At 47.3% G+C, this 18,937-nt stretch overlaps 1 protein-coding gene across 2 annotated transcripts in view; it reads left to right on the top strand.

Moving 5' to 3' along the window:
* Positions 1-18,937, top strand: part of acap3a (ArfGAP with coiled-coil, ankyrin repeat and PH domains 3a) — a 48,958-nt gene that overhangs the window by 10,146 nt on the left and 19,875 nt on the right. For both annotated transcript variants that reach the window (XM_062458878.1, XM_062458877.1), the window contains exons 2-4: positions 9,784-9,841; positions 12,291-12,410; positions 13,116-13,169. In XM_062458878.1, coding sequence (XP_062314862.1) covers positions 9,784-9,841; positions 12,291-12,410; positions 13,116-13,169 — 232 coding nt within the window. The remainder of the gene's footprint in view (positions 1-9,783; positions 9,842-12,290; positions 12,411-13,115; positions 13,170-18,937) is intronic.

The raw sequence follows: 18,937 nt of genomic DNA, 5'->3' as shown, positions 1-18,937 counted from the left end.
CGACGAGCATTGATTATACTTTAAAGAGGTCTTAGCTGACACATGTCTTCCACACTGGGGGTTTGAGATTACTCCAGGACAGTGGGGAGTTATTTAGGATGAAATGTAAATGCCAGTGATATTTCCATCTACTTCATGCCTAATATCCGAGACAACACACTTGTCTGTAACCATGGCAACTGGCCATGGCTAATGAGAACAGCAGGACGCCCTAATTGGTCATCTGGTTGGTAATATGCAGCAAGCTTTTCTGCCATTGGCCAAGAGGTATGGGAAGATATTCCATACACATGTTGAGGTTAGAAATTCAACCTCTACAGTATTCATTTTTCAATTACAGGCTGTTGCATCAGACACTTCCACATCTTCCTGGAGTCTCATCACATGATCTCTCTCACAGTCAGTCACATTGGTTTCCTCCACACTGGAATATCCTTCCGAAAGTGTGAGTGAAAACAGGATAAACAAAGCCTCCAATGACCATATGACAGGTCAGTCCCACAGTCCTATGTGCTTTCCACAATGATTTCACCGCTATCACACAATACAAGGTCATGGCTCCAGGGCTGGGGGCTCCTTGTGCTTGCTGGCTGGGGTCCCATTCATTGTGTGAGTCTCAGCCGTGTTCCACTCTGACTGCCAAAGAAAAACGCAGTCAGCAGGAGGGTCAGGAGAGTGAGCAACACATGGCTGCTTTGGAACACAACACTATTATTGGCTAGGTTTTTATTAGTCAATGACCATTCACCATATTTCCCCCCTACTGTGATTTACATAGACGTGCCTGAGTGACGTATAGTGCGTGGGTCTCATTCTGTTCACAATGTACAGTTTCTGATCATCGACTGTACTGCATGCCTGTCCTGTATGCTGCCAAGTGCCAGGCGTAGCTTGTGAGTGTCGTGATTTATTGTCAGTTAATCTGTTAAATCCTGGATATCCCTCCACCCAAAAGCTTGTCTTGAGCCCCACAGATTCCTGGTGTCGAGTAGGAGAGAGAATGTTGGCATTGACAGGTGGCTGACCGCTGAGGCTGCTGTGATTTACAACGCCTGATCCAGATCATTTACCTTCCCACAGGAAGTAACAGCATTACATGTAAACGTCGATGTTACACTGGAGGGACACGATTGATTCACCAAGCTACGCTACAAGAGATTGTCCCAATGGAGAAAATGTCAAACGTTTGTTAGACAAGCACAAACGGAGGCAGTGAACTATCAATATGTCCTTCGGTACTATTCCTCTTTCATTTGCCTCCATGTTCTCCAAACCATGAGCTAGTTGGTGTTTTTTAGATCTTGGAGCCTGGAGGGGAGATGTTGCTCATGTGTCTGTAGAGAGCTCTCTCATGGCTCCCGTTCCTCCAGCATGCTGATGACTAACCTGCATGTGGCCCAAACAGAGATGACAAACACAGGCTACCGGGCTCAAAGGACGGGAAGCTGTTGATATGATTCTGCCTACGTAGAGTCCAGGAAATAGACACACAGGCATCATGCAGTAGCCATTTCCTGCCATATTGTAATGAGGCTCAGGAAGGATGCTACAGGTCAGTGAGCCGATGGCCTGCTAGCACCCATCCCATTGACCCTTTCCCTGTCCTTCTGAGGCCTCCTTCAGAGGCTTAGCACGAGCAGACGTCCTCCAGCCACACGGTTCCAAATATCAGCCGATTCCCAGATAAGAACTGTCCCTGTCCCGTTCTAAGGCTGAAAGCCTGCCTCTGTTAACTGTCAAATCCTCAGGGACTCTCTACAGAATGTCCTTGCTATCAGGTTAGTAAAACAGTTTGAGAAAGAAACAAAGAGAAAACTATGATTTGTGTAGACCACCAAGGAGGGTTATGTGGTCTTTTTTAATCAATGTGACAAGAGAAAAGTTGTTTTGATATGAAATTAAGTGCTAAATAAAAGCAGTTGGCTATTGCATGTATTTATACATCTGTTATCTGTCATATTATTATCTATATCCTTAGAAAAATATCTAGATTTTGGATTACGCTATCTCATCTTAATTTCAGTGAGACTACCTTTTCTTGTTTTTTTAAACACTGGGAAGAACAAATACTGAAAAGAGCGGGAAAACAGCCAAGCTGCAGCTTCTCTCAGCAGTTGCTGTCGTTCATGACAGTGGTCCCACTCACAAGCTCTTTTGGTATGTGGAGACTGCTGAACACACACACACATACACACAGGGTGACTGTGGCTTTTGGCAGGCTAACCCTGATCATTTTCCCAGTTTGTCCTCTGTGCAGCATGAGACTGTATGAATATGGAGAAGAGGGGCAGCTGCTCTCTCCTTGGGGAGAGAGCAGCTGTTAGGTTCACCCTAACAGGGTCACATGAGGGTCACACCCGGGTCACTGCATGGGTGACAGAGATATGGTGCATGTCACTAATTAGCCTAATAAACACTATTGATGAATTAGCTTGAGTTCCTTAGCGTTTGGTCAAAAGAAGAGCAATCTGATTGACAGCTGGTTCTGGGGTTTTCTGTTATATTTTAGACATACTAGTGGTTCATTTTGTATATTGGTGTGTTTAGCACAGCCAGACCAGACCCAGGTTAAATAACTCCTACTTTAGACCTCCATAAATCTTTTGCAAAATGTGCACTGTCAACAAGTCATGTTCAAATTAGCTGCTGGACCAAACGTTCTTTTTCTGACTCTCCAGTACCGATCTTTTTGGTTTTAATGACCAGCTCTGGCAAGCGTATTAAAGGAATAGGGTTCACATGAGCCAGAGAGAAAGCTTGTTTGGTTTAAATGTCTCAGCTAAAGAATGTGTCTCTGTTCTCTTCTCCATGGGCATATTGAGAAGATGGGATGCATGTGGTCAGATTAAAGGGGAATGTTTAGCCTGGGCTGGAGTGACAGTGACTGCCTGGCTTCCCTCCCTGACTGTGAACCGTTGGCTGTTAGACACCGCCAGAACTATCGTCTCTCTCCCAGGGCAGAACTAAAACCATGTGCACGTGTTGTTCAAGGCCCAGCAAGATACTTGGCCAGTTCTAGTGATACAGTATAGCAGTTCCTTCATAACAGCAGGCAGAGCAGGCTGTTATGTTTTAAAAAAAGGAGGTGGGCCGGCGGATTCGTTTCCAACTTCTCAAAAGCAAACACCATTGGGCAAGGCTATGTCATGTGCTCTCTGATACCCAATGAATGGATAGCTTACAAGGCAGTTCAAAAGAACACAGAATAGTATTCTTTTCTCAAATAACTTGTCTTTCAGCCTCGACTCAGCACCAAGTAGTGTATTCTGTTCTTTCTAAGGAGTCCAGACACACAAAGCCTTGAGATGGCCCACTCTGATGCTGTAAGTGCTGGAGGTAGGGGATGGTAGTGAAGCATGGCAGTGCCACAGCATACCAGGGCAATGCAGAGGAGGGCGGGGGTGTAGTGGTGATAGGAAAGGAGTGGTGCAGAAAGCAGGCAGGCTCAAGTTCAAGCCCAGCAGGCGGGCTGCCGTCGTTAGTGGAGACGGCAGCCCAGATATCTCCTGCTCCAGTAAAAAGCCAGCATGTTGATTTTGGAGAGGTCAGCGTTCAGTCAAGCGAGGAATAGACTCGATGAGCCAAAAAGAAAAAGCGAGCGAGAGACCCCCTATCTGCACTACACCCTCCTTATCCTCCTTCCACCCCTCTGAATCCAGACAGACAGAGCGCTGGATTAGGGAGGTTGTGGAGAGGACTCTTCATAAGGCTGCTGCTCAGTGGACTGGGCTGGACTGATGATGTATCTGTGTTTAGAGCTCTCTGTCAGGTCAAAGTGAGCTCAGCTGGTCTCTGCATGCAAATAAGCTCCAAATCATGTCCCACTGGGGGCCTATGGGAATTGTGTGTGGAGGAAAACACAGACACATGGTGTGTTTTCACATCTACTTACACGCGACTTTCAGTTTGGTGGAGAGACTGCTTGTTTGCTTTCGGACTGCAGGCTGTCAATCTCACAAGGTGGGCTACATCCTTCTGAGGCATCTGTCTCGATGCATGACAGTTACATAAGTCTAAATAAACGCACATACACAGACACACACACACATAGGCACTCACACATGACTATCTGGGGCATACAGGGAATGATAACTGAGGTTCTTTCCCAGTCTGCTACGGAGGCCAGGCAGACTGGTAGATGTAGGGATGGTCAAGGATGATGTCTCTGACTCCTGTCTGCCAGAAACTGAGATCATCAGGTCTGTGAAGTGACGGTGCCCTGAGGACTCCATCATGTAGGCTGCTGCATGACTACTGTTACTGAATCTGGCAGGTACACGTATGTACAATGTGGAACAGGAAAATGTGTTTGCCCCATAAGCAATATGGTAAAATATACATGTCATTTAAATGTTGACATTAAAAGGTTGCTGAACTGCCCCAGTTGTGATGTGTCTTGTAGTCTCCTTCTGCTACAGCCTGGGATGTGAATGAAGTGTGTGTGTGTGTGTGTTGAATGGAGTGTGTGTTGAATGGATTGTGTGTTGAATGGGGTATGTGTTTGAAAAAGACGTTACAAGAGGTCATATCTCTGGACATAACTCTGAGCTCCTGTCAGCCCTCCTGTCTTCTCATTCCTCTGCTTGTCTGGAAGGGGAGTGGAGGGAGGTAGGGAGGGAGGGAGGTGGAGAGGGAGGTGGAGAGGGAGGGAGGGGCATCTGGCTGCCTCTTTTTTAGTACTGTTTCGGCCCCCAGCACTCAAGGCACCCGTACCCCCAGGGACCCCAGTACCTCAATGTCCCAGTCCCCCAGTCCCTGTGAGGATGAGTTGGGTCTACTGGGTATACTAGAGAAGCCTGTCAATGTCACTTTAGTCTGATTTCTTTTCCGAGCCCCCAAGAGACTCTGGGGTTTAGATGGCATTCTGCATAACCACTTCAGAGTCATGGATGATAGGCAGGAAATGACTTACTAACCCAGATTTTCTTATCAAGATCCTGTTAAAATTGAAACAGTTGTTTAGATGTTAGGCTGTTGTTTTTTATCTGTCTCTCAGCATCATTGTCTAATGCCTGATTCAGACCAGATTGAATTTCTCAAACTCTGCTTGATGCAACAGGACCATGTGGCTATGGAATGGAATAATAGGCTTGTTTTATTTTGTGCCAAATGAAAATAATTCCGATCTGAACATGGACAAAAATGTGGACCATATCAGAGCCATGCACATGGGATTGTATTGAAACTTGCAAAAAGTGTAAGACATACGTCATGCATGATATATCAGGCTACAGAATACAACTGTGGGTATTTATTTTATTTATTTATTTTTTGGGGGGGGGGGGGAGGGGCTGCAGGTGTTTAATCCATCGCCTGGGAAACAGGATGAATTGAATGGTTGCCATTCAGCTGTTGGCTACTTGTGGATTTGGCTCACGAGGATATCATGGGGGATGGTAGGGATGACATACTGTGCTAGCTGTGCAGGACTACAGGGAGACTGTAAACACATCTACAGTGATGTGACAGACCTCCTCAGTACGTGCTGTACAGCGCTACAGTGCTGACCACCTGAGACATCCTACTGATGGGATGAAAAGGGACCTTTGTCCTGACATGGCCCGAAAATGGAGCTTGTGAAAGGGGACATGTTGCATCCATGACAGTGTTCTGCTTGGCCTCCTGTGAGGCGGTAATCGAAGCATAAATGAGTCCTTATTGCCCCGGCAGATGTCAGCCCTGTGAAGCCATTAGTGCAGATGTGTGTGTGGAACAACGTCTGGGGCCTGGGAGTGGAGTTTAGCGGAGCGTTAAGCCGAGCAGTGTTCACTGCGGGGCTTCATACTGGAGCTCCATGAAATAAGAAAGAGGCCGGCGAGTGATAGGACGAATGGGCTGAATGTGCTAAAGGTGACATGGTCTGGATTATTTCTATTGACACGAAACAAGATGCGACCCCATGTAGGGGACCACTCAGTCACACACCAGTCATGGGATTATTATTTTAGACGAATTATTTTCGAAGGAAGGGAATAACATTTTGTGAGCACATTAGAGCACGTTGCACCTCTTTAGAAGGAACAGTTTGAGCTGGATGTTGAGTAGATGACCTGGCATCGGTTGGGGCAGCGTGCAGTTTGCTGTGTGAGCCCAGGCAGTGGTCTACCAAGCGAGGGACTGAGCCAGATGCGATTGGGCAGGGCCGAGGCACTCAGAGGAGGGCTGCTAGGAATATCCAGGCGGGCAGGGCTGCTGTCTGCTCAGTGGAGCTAGAGAGAATAGACCTTGCCTCTGGGACCCCTCCCCCACCAATAACCCGTTCAGCCATGCACCACAGCCTCAATTAGGGCTCTAAAGCAATCAATATTCGAACAAAAATGCTGTCATCCTCCCAGACAGACAGGAAGTGGGTTTGTCACAATGGGGTCCCTAGATGGGGCCATCCCTTCCCCCTGCCTGGCCCCACCTTCTCTCCTCCACCCCCCCCACCCCCACCCCCCCAAGCAGCCCATTCACACCACTGAATATAAGACCACTCTTGTTGGATGACGAGTTTAGAGGAGATTAAAGATATTGAGCTGTGAAAGAGAGAAAGCCAGATTGGCATCAAACAGTGCGTTGATTACAAAGGATCATTTCAAGCCAGGAGTCAGTCACTGACCCAGCTGTTCTACCCTCTCCCATTAGTATTCTGGCTCTGTGGTAGCGCGGCGATGGCTCTCATTGGTCGACTCCCTCCCCACCGGGCCTCCATCCGTTTGGTTGTTGTGCCTCAGCTGGTGCTGGGTCTGAGGCTGACTGTCGGTTGACTGTCGGCTGTGTTTAGGGGTCACTACCTGGGTCTGGTCTGGCTGCCTCCTCAGCCCCCCACCTGCTCATCAGCCATGCAGACCACCAGCTCTGCATGGCCCCTCCCAACCCTCCGTCCTCTGGGGGCTCTCTGTTCAGCTGCCTCCTCGTCCCTCCAACACCCGGCCTGCATGCTGCCGACGGGCCAAGCTTACCAATGACATGGATGGGGGACAAGGGGAGAGCAGGCCATACTTTGAAATGAGCCAGTGGCGTGCAAATGACGAGTTTCATCCGGAGTAAATAGGCCTGGCTTCATGGAAGCTCATCAACCTTATGTACAATGTGAAGATCTCGCATGGCCCACAGAGCAACACGCCTGCATGCACTAGAGCCCTCTACAGGAAAACCAGCCCATACAGCACTGGAACTAGTGTGTCTGCCACTGGAACTAGTCTGTTCAGTACTGCAACTAGTGCCCCTTCATGTCTGCCCAGACTGCTACCATGTGAATCCAGTTAGAATTCCAAAGTGGCCAGGGTAGCGAGGAGACAGGGGTGCTGTGTGCGGAGTGGTTTGGCCCAGTAAACAGCCCCTCAGCCCCTCGGCTCTTCCTCTGGGGACGCTCAGTCAGCGTGTCAGTGGGCCAGGAGCTGCTGGAGCCAGCTGACTCAGCACGATCGGGGTGTTTATTATGTTCCTGCAGTGCTCCAGATCTGCAGTCTTCCATGACTGAAACAAACACTTCCAGACTCATGCCTACAGCTCGTAGCGTTACCCCTCGAATGTTCCCAAACCTGTTCGAAAGTCATGCAATGTTCATTTATTTTTTATCAGCCACCTAGATCAAGCCATTAAGCCTGTAGGGCTGAGTCCCTTGAAGGGTAAGTGATATGGATGACACTATGGGGGCGTTTGTGCGGTCGAAGGGTGTCTATTGCTGTTAGGTGACATCATCTATTTATGAGGTGTGAATGGCCGTCGCTCCATTGATTAGCCGACTCCTTACGTGGGGGTGGTTAACTATGGACTGGACAGCCTTGTTCTGGTGTTGTGTTGTTGTGGAGTGTGCCTGTGTGTGTAGGGGTTCGCGAACACAACAAGGACCATGGCCCACTTAGGGGGTTGGTTACCATGGTGACGGGCCCGGGGGCTCTGAGTGCATCCATTATGGGAGTCATGTGCAGTCAGACGGGGAGGGGGCTGGGGGCGGGTCAGGGCCCGGAGGGCGAGGCGGAAGGGGGAGCAGCTGTCCCCCAAGCCAGCCCCCATCCACTTGGAAGACACATCTGGAAGGCTCACAGCTGGAGGGCCTCCATCCATGCTAGGCGAGTTAGCGCCTCTGCTGGGCTGGGTGCCTTGTGCAGGAAAGGGCTGCCACAATTCCAACTAACTCAAACCCCCCTGGCCTATTCCAGATAACTTTTGGATGGAAATATTCTTTAGCCCAGCTTGACAATGTCTGTATAGTCACTAGATTGTTCAGATAGGGTATAGAGAGATCTTTTTTTTTACTAAGTGCTCATACTCAAGCAAGCAGCAGTCATGTGTGATTTAATTTTCAGCTGCTTTTCTGCTTTATGGTTTGATATTCTAATAGTTTCATTCAAAAGCAGACACCGTGTCAATGTGCCACAGCGTGCATTGCGTCTCAGATCTGGATTATCACATTTAAAAAGGGCCTGTTACAAAGTGACATCAGCTATGAAAACATTAGGATCTGCTTGTACAAGTAGTATCACTGGGTGTGGTTGGTGAACACGTACAAGGGAGATTAGCTAAGGTTAGGAAAGCACAGAGCCATGTGTCGGATGAGGTATCGATTGGCTACGAGTCCAGTCTACTTGAGTCTGAGCACTTTCAGATACTTCCTGTCCTTGGGAGCGGTTTTGCTCCGGTCGAATGGGGATATAGAGGGGGAAGGCTGAGGGGGAAGGCAGGAAGAGGAGAGCAGCGGCTGTCGTTCTTCTCCCTAGCCCGCTGGAGCACAGCCAGGAAGGAGGTAGAGGGAAAGAGAGAGGCAGGCGTCGAGGCAGTGGGAGACCGGAAGCCAGCCTGGCAGCCACGTGTGGCCGATATATGACACCGATACTCATCACAGCGCGCCCCTCTGAGGCGCAATACGCTCTCATTCAGATGTCAGAACGTGTGTGTGCGTGTGCATGTATGAATGCGGCCTGCTCGTGCTAACACAGAGTTACACTGCACAGAGAGCTGGGAGGCAAGAACCAACGCCAACACAGATGCAGTGAGTCGTACAGGACCATCCAGTCCCACAGAGCAGGATGGGGATGAGCAGCAGATAGAGGCAGTTCTCCATCTATCAGGGGGACGAGGTATGACATCCCTCCCGCAGTCCCCCACCCACAGATTCCTACAACACCGAGGCACCACCTTGCAGCTGGATGCTGGGAGGGCCGTCTTTAGGGGTGAAGTCAGCACGGCCTGGGCAATGTAACTCGCACTCCCTCTGAGGGAGAGGCTGTGTGTGGAGGGGTGGGGGGGGCCGTGTGTGGAGGGGTGGGGGGGGCCGTGTGTGGAGGGGTGGGGGGGAGGCTGTGTGTGGAGGGGTGGGGGGGAGGCTGTGTGTGGAGGGGTGGGGGGGAGGCTGTGTGTGGAGGGGTGGGGGGGAGGCTGTGTGTGGAGGGGTGGGGGGGAGGCTGTGTGTGGAGGCGTGGGGGGAGGCTGGGTGAGGATTTTGGCTGTGACTGAGCGCAACCCTCCTCACTTGCATGTCTGTCATGCAGTTTCAACTGGGCTGAGCGGCTCCTGTGAGGCGTCTGTTTGTCTGTCCGTCTCTGCTCCAACACGTCTGGGTTCACTTCCAGAACCCTCCCTGTCAGCCAGACTGACACCGATCTGCTCTTTCCTCTCTCTAAGGGACTCGTGCAATCAGAAACACGTTGGAAGAATATACAGTGCAATCAACATCTTGAATACTGTAGTAGAAGCACGGACGTTGAAGTTATGTTACATGTTCATGAGTTGGTAGTCATTAAAGTAGAGTACATGTGATCCAATATTAACCAACATATTTAAATTTTTGTTTTCCAGGGCAAACATCGATGAAGTGGAGACCGAAGTTGTAGAAATTGAAGCAAAACTAGACAAGGTAAGATCATTCATTCAGAATGTATTACATATTTACAGAGGTCATGTGACATATGGCTTCCCAATGTAGATGATAAAGGTTGAGACAAGTGATCTGCAAGGTCAGATTAAAGGATCATTCTAGTTAGAGTAGACTTTACTGCCTAGAGTGCTTCCTTTATGGACAATCGGATGCTGTGCAGTGCTGGGGATTGGTCCCTGGTCACAGATTAAGCCTGGGTCTGGACTTAGAAGGACTTTCAGAGATGACTTTCAGAGCATGACCTTTAGTGAAGATCATTTGTATTCTGGGAATTTAGATAATCTGGGAGCAGGAAGGCAGCCTTAGTTGGTTCCTGCCTCCACATTTCTACTGCTGACATCCAACACTCTGCAGTGTCTAGTGTCAACACTACCAATATGAATAAAACAGAAATGAGTGCTCTTAGAGTTTTCTTCATGTTTAGGCTTCTCAGGTTTGAGGAAATGTGACGTGGAGAGTGAGAAGGTGGGGGGGGGGGGGGGGGGACCGGCCTGACAACATTAGAGTGCATTAGAGTAGCTTTCAGAGCATCCAGTTACCCCATAACGAGGAGGCCAGATGCCTGGCGGTAAGGCTCATGATGTCACAGGTCCATCTGTTCCCTCTGACCTTGAATTGGAAGTGTCAGGGAAGGTTAGGCTTCTCCTCAGATTCTGTCATCATGGCGGCCATCCTGGGTCCCTGAGCACATGAGCGGTGACCGTGAATCAGCCCTCACTACTTCTGGGATGCGTTGTCTACAGGAATGTTCATTTGAATGAATGGAACCGCTATCGGGGTGCAGTAAATTGCCCATTGCCTGTTAAATGTATCTTTTTCCATGTGGAATAAACCAATATGGGTTTATACATATCCTATTTAGATATTTTGGGGAGTTTGGGACTTGTTTTCTGTTTCTTGTTTTTATATCCCCATAAGGCCATGAGGGAAGCTAATTCAGTTTCAGGGTTGGACGATTAGATTAGGAATGGAAGAGAATCAGAACAAGGAAGTGATTGAGTCACTGAGGTATCTTGTGTATTCCCTGTTGTGCTCTGATGCCTCATGCCCTCTACTTAGGTGACTCTGGGCTCTCTAACGTTAACCCTTCACCAGTACAGTAAGTGGAGCCAGTTCACAGCAGCCCCACCTAAGAGCAGGTGAAGACCTAACTTCCATCTTCACAAGCTTGCCATAGCCGTTCAGTTTGAAACATACTGAAATGTCAGTTAGACATCAGTCAGACTCAACAGTACAGTAGCTCAACTCCTGGAAGCTCTCAATCTGTTTCCACTACATGAACATTACACACAGATGGGCAATATAGCAGCATGATCCCAACTGTCAGATCGCTAATCCCCTCCCCTCTCCGTGTCCGGCCTGCCTGTCTTTCCTAGTGGGCAAACAGGTGGAACTCCCCTCTCAACGGCCATCTCAGCCCGCTCTCATTCCAACAGGAAGTAGACAGAAGGACAGGGTTGGTCACCAGTCAACAGCTGGGAGGAAACATAACTGCGTGCTTCAAAAATCAGTCTTTAGAAGGCTGAAAGACAGAGACAGGCTGCTCCTACAGTAAAAAACAGCAAGCGTAAACTCTTTCTCACGCACACGCGGAGAAACCAAACACTGGTTAGACCTTCAGGGGGTTAAACCGTTCGACAGACATTTGTCATGTTCAAGTTGTTTCTTGTCTGTGTTTATGACTGTGGGTTTTCATTATGGTTTGTATAGTTTGGAGTCGCTCGTCTCACAGGGCATCCATGTTTTTGCAAGTCTTCATATTGAAGCCTGCACTGTCTGGGTTGAATTCCAGTTCTAGATCCCATCTGGCGTTTTGCAGTGTTGACACATGTGTTTGCTTGCATGCTGTGTTGCTAGGGAACACATGGACCCAACCTGAGAATGCACCCCGCCACACATGGGATACAAGTGGGATAATTGTAGGCTCGAAAACACACACATCTGTGTGACCGGTGCAATCAGCGTGTGGTCATTTGAAGTATGTGCAGAAATGGTGTAGGTGATGGTTTTAGTTGTCTCTGCAGTGAGGAAGCTGGATTGTGGGAGATTGAGAAGGAGAGGGGGAGACACGTGTTTCGACATCTGACATAAAACAGACTGCTGTTCTCCAGACTTGCATGGTTGCCGTAAAGAGAGAAAGTCACATGGATTGCATTGACGCTTATGTATGAACGTTTCATTTCAACCTTGTCCAATCTGAGGCGAGGAAAATAATTTCTTTCAACCGCTGTATTCAAGAACAGAATCCATTTCTATGGTGACAGAGATGGAATTAGTTACACTCTAAATGTGTGTCTTATTTCCTGTTCCTACGCCCTACACACACATTTTCTTTCTGTACTCTTTCCCTCTATCTCCATCTTTCTCTCCCTTCCGTCTCTCTCTCTCTCTCTCTCTATATATATATATATATATCTCTGTCTTCCAGTTGGTGAAGCTATGCAGTGGGATGATCGAGGCAGGGAAGGCGTATGTCAGCGCCAACAAGCTCTTTGTGAACGGGATCCGGGACCTGTCCCAACAGTGCAAGAAGGATGAGATGATCTCGGTGAGGCTCAGCCCTTTCTGGGAACTGCTCCAAGTCCTCCTGGCTGGACGCTGTTCTTTTACACCCTCACAATCATCTCATTGATTTCCCATATATCTAGGTTCATCATCTATACAGTACATACCCTACTACTACAAGTACTAAACACGCAAATGTACTGTAGGATTACTGTACCTACATATAAACGACAAACTTTTGTATTCTTTGGTACTGTTCTGCTCTCTGACGGTAAGCCCTTGTGAGTTGTATAGGATAAGTAATATGTTTAGTCAGCTAGGACCAGGCCACCTCTCTCCTGGAGCCTGCAAGTCTTCTTCCCAGGGTCTGCCAGTAGAAGCAGAAGTAGACTCAATGCTGCCAATGTTCATTTCTATTAAAGATCCTCTTGGATGCAGTCACAAGGATAATTCAGAGAATTTTATTAAACTGGTGTTAGTATTTGTATTTTCCATTGTAAAAACTCTGAACCAAGCAATTCAGTTTCCCTCTCCCTTGGAGTACTGCATGGGAGTAACGCTTGAGTGAAATGAACCAAACATCATGTTTACAGTATGAACTATACTTGCTTTCAATATTCATGTTGTAGCCCAGGCTGCCTTGGCAGCCACGGTAAAATAATCTCTCTATATCTGTGGTATAATCGGGTTAAGAACACTTTGCAGTAACACAATATGCTGAAGCTATTGTCTGTTGTTTTCTTTGCAGGAGTGCCTGGAAAAGTGTGGGGAGAGCCTCCAGGAAATTGTGAACTACCACATGGTAAGTCTGTCTGCTCCCCAGACTGTCCCCACGTGCTCTGCGTATAGCAGCAAACCCCTCAGAGGCCAGCACAATTAAAATCTGCCCATCTTGAAACCCTGACAGGGCCGGGCAGTTAGGCTTCGTCAGGGTCCTGTATTCTCTTTAACACAATGCGGAGGGTCACGCTGACCTGGCCTTAAACGATTCAGCATGCTGCAGAGTCTCCTCCACGAGACATTAGATCTGTCTGTCACAGTCAGGGTCTTCCCTGTGTCTGGGGTCTGCATGTGGCCACGTATCCCCAGCGAGAGCCTCAGAGTGAGCGTCTGCCAGTCAGAGCTGTGTGTTACTGGACGTCTGAGAGGAGATGAGGCTGCTTCGAGGGCCGGAGGAGGTTTCCACACTGTGCGGCAGCTACTCCAGCCTCCCCCCTGCCTTTCCACCAGCGTCTGCACACTGACCAGTCAACACGCAGGAATGTAGGCCTTCTGTGTTTGCACATTGTCATTATTATTCTGTTTTGGTCAGAGATGTCTGATTGTGTTCATTGAGTGGTGGTCATTTCATTCGACAAAGATGGAGCTGTCTGGTAGAGAATGCTATTTTACGGACCGTTTTTCCCCCCATTTTTTGTTCACGGATCTAACTCCAGCGAAACAAGTATAAATAGAATCCTTCGTTCCTAAATAAATAGAATTCTCTGTCCCTGCTGGCAAGGCTGTGATGCATCTGTCGTTAACCAGAAGCTGTGTCAGTTACTGCAGCGTGGTTTCCCTCTTCCCTGTCCAAGTCCAGACCCCCTGCCCTGGCCAGGCCCTTTCAAGTCTATTACTATGAACCCATTACATGTTTAATGGTGTTCCGGGCCACATTCCTTCAGAGGCCTGAGACAAGACAGGGAGAGCAAATCACCGGCCTCTATTCTGCTGGGAAGAGAGGGCAGCGTTGCAAATGGAAGGTTAATGGCTGAGGTCACTTGGGCCACAGTGGATTAGAGTAGATGAGTAGAAGAATGGCCTGGTTTGACCCTGGATAATTCAAGCATGCCTGGAAGTAGTGTTGCTACGGTGCAATGGTAGAAGTTAAAAGGTTGAGCCTAGCGTCACGTCAAAGTATTTCAGTAGTGGCATGGATAGACCTGCAGATAATTGGACTATTTTGCCTGCAAAACTTTACAGTCAAAGGGCAGGGAATCAGTACCTCTGTGGTCAGTACCCCTAGCCTGAGGAAGAATTGGGTCTTGCCTATCTATTGAAAGCACAACTGAGTCCCCCCCCCACACACACACACAACCCGAGCCCCCAGCCATCACCACCCCAGTGGTTCACTGGAGGAAAATGTCTGTGTGACCGGATGGTGATTACCATGGTTGAGTCTCAGTGATGTTCTTTGTTCTTCATGTGATGGAGAGAAAAAGAATCCCTCTTTTTTTCTGATCAGATCAGAGAAAAACGTTGCAATATCTGGCCCCCTTGTGAGAGTAATGTAGAAGTATCTGAGGCTTAAACATGATTAAGTCAACATCTTCTAAATCTTCAGCTTCTTCTCAGCAAAGATAGCTTTTTGAGTTGACCATGAGTCTCCATCCTTCAGTTCAGGACTCGATTGCTGCAAGAGATGACTGAATACACGTGGTTACAGCTGCAGCTTGGGGCAGAACCCACTGTGTGTGTGTGTGTGTGTGTGCGTGCGTGTCTGTATGTGTGCGTGTGTGTTTGAGGCCCCACAGCTGCCACAGCACACCACAGGCACCCCTCCAAACAACCAAAGAGCGGGACCGTGGACTGCCAGCTGCCCCTCTCACAGCCAGGCCTTGGTGCCCTCATAATGCATATCCACCACGCCAGGCAGAACAGGCTCCACACACACGGGCTGTTATGCCCACCCAAGCAAGCTCTAGTGTCTGAAGTCAGAGCCCTTGCCCTTACCTGTTATTAACTTGGATCCCTCCAAAATACATAGACTATGTTTGCCTATGTGTTTAAGATGCAAGCTGTAGATACCAGGCTAACCTCAGTGATTTTTTATTCTGAGCATGTAACATCTATCACATTTGATTTCCTTTCCTTTTTATATGAACAAAACAGCAGAACAAGGTCCTCTGTTGAACAGGCACTGTATTATTCAAGCGTGAAAGTCCATTTGAGTTCCAGATGAATAATGGATACATTTCTGTCTCTTTTCACATCCATTATTTTAGAAAAGAAAGAAGCAAAGTGAGTTGATTGGTTAAGGGGGGGGGGGGGGTGTCTGGGTGCTTAAAATGTAATGTAATAAAATGTAATAAAACGTATAAAAAATATGATGTGGCCATGGTCATGCAGAGTAATTGGGGGTGGGGGTGATGGTGGGGATCAGATTCTCTAGACCATGCTATCTAAGGTAATAGGATTTATTTACTTTTAGCTTGGACTGATAAAATTCCAGTTTGGAGTGCCAATTCCCAGTCTGCTGGCTGTAAAAGCTGTTAAAGCCTGAGGAAACTGTCAGGGAAAATGGCATTTACCATACAGGACAGTAGTGTTCCATGTGTATAATATGGAATATTCTTAATGATAGCTGTAACACCATTTTAAGCATAGGAAGTAAAGTTTCATTGCTTATTTGATATACAATACTCAAATCCGTATTGTTCCCAGCATATCTGAACCAAAGTTGCAAGAGACAGTGTAGTAAAGTTGCAGAGAAGTCAGTAACCCCATTTTGATACTGTTTCTTTTAGTCCCATTCCTATGGTCTGATATCAGAGCAGATTTCCTCTGCTCCTTTCTGGGCCTCTTCCTTGTCCTCCACCATAGCTGTAGTCAAGGGAGGGGCAGTGCTCTCCCTGGTGTGCAGCCTGTCTCTGTACACAGGGAGCACCTGTGAGATCTTGGCCTAATGCAGACAGTTCATCTGCAGCCTCTGGGCTCTGCTTCTCCACAGTCACCACAGAACAGCTCAGGAATGCCACAGGCTGCAGTACCCTGGGGCCAGGAAACCCCTCACCACATTTCTGTCTCTACAACACACACACACACACACACACACACACACACACACACACACACACACACACACACACTGAGAAACAAGAGGGTGTGTTTACTACAAATCTTTTAAGACTTAGTGGGTGACACAAAGAGGCCAGTCACCTCAGACCTCCACCACAGCTCTCCAACTACACGTCAGCCTGCCTCCAGACGGTCTCCAGTCAGGACGGTCCACTCACACCTCAGTGTTTATGACCAGAGCCCTCAGGGCCTGTTGACCTCAGGTTTGTTCATTGTCTGCATGTGGGCGAGATTAAATGGCACGTGGCTACAATTATCACTTCCTGTTTAGTAGCATATTAAACTTCATCCAACCAAAACAACAAATCGACCACACACAGACGAACACGCAGCCAGACCTGGACGTTTTCCCGCTCCCGGCAGATTTACATTGACAAAGGGTGGTCTGCGTCGCCTCCCCACACGCTGCTCCATTGGAGACCAATCCCAGAAGCCTTTTGGAGGCGGTTCACATCTAAAGCATTATACTCACTTGAAATACTGTTGTGTCTGTTCTTCCATTAGCATATTTATGGTTGGTTGGACCAGGCAGACTCTAGAGAGGAAAAGGAATGTCTTTGTTTGTTAATAAGGAGGAGTGGTGGGTCCTGACATGATGGGAGAAACACAAAGCCTCCAACAGGAAGTTCCTGCTCTATCTGCCCTGTAGACACTCACTGCTTCGTTTGAACCCATAGAGCCATTTTATAATGCAATAAATTCACACAGCTTTCAGCTTTGGTATAACATTAGCGTACATTTGAGTTATTTTTGCTTTGTGGTGTTGCCATGTAGTTGTTTGTTGTTTTACTGTATTTACAGTAGATTAAACGTGCACTGATATAATTTATATCTGTTTTTGTATTTCATTTGCCTTAATGATATGAGACAAGAAGGCCTATATCAGATGTACTTATATAGATTGACCCCCTATCCTCCACAAGCTTTAAGCCCATCTACTAGATCCATAATGACACCCAGGGAATCATTAGATTCTTCATGAACAGGCCTTTTTGTAATCCCTGGGTATTACAAAATATCAAATGAGTTGCTTCGGTCACCCAACTTTAAAATATTGTCTCCCAAAATCAAATATGTCTTCTAATCTAAGCAGAATTCCATCCATCCCCCATCAATCAAGCCCCGACCAGAATAAAAATATGACATCCCAGCCCTGAACCTTCTACCTGCTCTTAGCTGATGGACACAGCTTTAAGAGTAAAGCCAGTGTAGGACTATTTGCCTGATTGCTGGGTCTGTGGTGTGTACTAGATGCAGGGGCTGCAGTATTGTGTCGTCACATTGTACCCAAAGCCTCCCTACCCCACCCTCCCCTCTCCCTTTCTCTAGCTCCCTCCCATCCTCCCTCTGAATCTCTCTCTCTTTCCCGCTTCCTACCTCCCTCCCTCGCTGCCCGAGTGACCTATTTAGCTGCAGCCGCAGCGTGGCAGAAGCAATCAGAACTTGAACGAGAAAAAGAATGGTGGGGAGGGGGTGGGAGAATTTTGAATGACGTTGCGACAGCCTGGTGTTGTATGAGTATGTGTGCACACTTGTGGGTGTATTTGCTGATGTGTCTTTTATATTCATCTTCCAGCATTTCAATGCGTGAAGGGATGATTTATATTTTTGGCATCCAATTCTCAAGACCATGAAACGATTGAGGTGCTTTATTGCCCTCTGTTGGTTGAACATGGACTCCACTACACTGTCTAGTGTTTTGGCAGTCTGGGGAAGTAAAACACATGACAACTAGAGAGGGTACAATTTAGTGATGGGCATTCCGGCTCTTTTTCGTGAGCCGGCTCGTATGGCTCAGCTCACTAAAAAGAGCCGGCTCTTTTGGCTCTCCAATGGCTCTTTAAAAAATACATGTTTTAACTATGAATTTGACTATGATAGGTGTGAAAACAATTTGAATTAAATTATTCAATGAAATCATACTCGACCGTAACCACATATCTTTAAAAATGCATTGATTTGTCATGGCTCTCCTCCGAGTTTTGACTACTCTCTGACTGTGTGTGAGTTGGCTCGGCCCTCCCTCATGCAGGATTGACAGGAACAGAATGTGAGGATGATCGTGTGCGCCTTTAAGCCTACAAGTATTTTTTTGTTGTTCTTTGAATCAGTCAATTATTTTAAATACAATTAAAATTAATTATTTCATAATCATTTAGTTTTTATAGGCTGTATTAATCTATTAAAAATAGAGTCGGCTCTTCAGATATGCGAGCCAGCTCCCGACGTTCACCTTCAAGAGCCGGCTCTTAGAGCCGGATCGTTCGCGAACGACCCATCACTAGACAATTTCTGGGGAAATTTGTAGGGTGTGCTTGCTTGCGTCGGTTGCACAGGGGTCCGTTTTTGAATTACATTTTTACAACTGATATTTCTGTATATTTTATATTAAAATGCATACTTATTATTTATAAAGGTCACATAGATTTAAAAGCATTTTTTTTGTGCTGCTCATTTACAACTGAAAATACGAGTGAAGTGTAGAATTAAATATGATGTCTTCTCATTTCCCCTGCAAGAGGCAGCCTCATAGCTGAATCAACGAATAAATTTGACCGGTGTAAAAATTGACCTAATCTCTATGACTTAAACGTCCTTTTAAGTTTTCCCTTCTCGTGATATTTTCAGGCATTTAGCCTACTCATATTGCATTCATTCATAATAAAGAACCCCCTTTGAAGATTATTCTACGACGTTACCGGCAGTAGACGATGGAATCGTGATTCAAACAGC

The sequence above is a fragment of the Osmerus eperlanus genome, chromosome 4 (genome assembly GCF_963692335.1).
Source record: "Osmerus eperlanus chromosome 4, fOsmEpe2.1, whole genome shotgun sequence".
Taxonomy (NCBI): domain Eukaryota; kingdom Metazoa; phylum Chordata; class Actinopteri; order Osmeriformes; family Osmeridae; genus Osmerus; species Osmerus eperlanus.
Note: the sequence above shows the minus strand (reverse complement) of the source record. Positions and strands in the feature narration are given on the sequence as shown.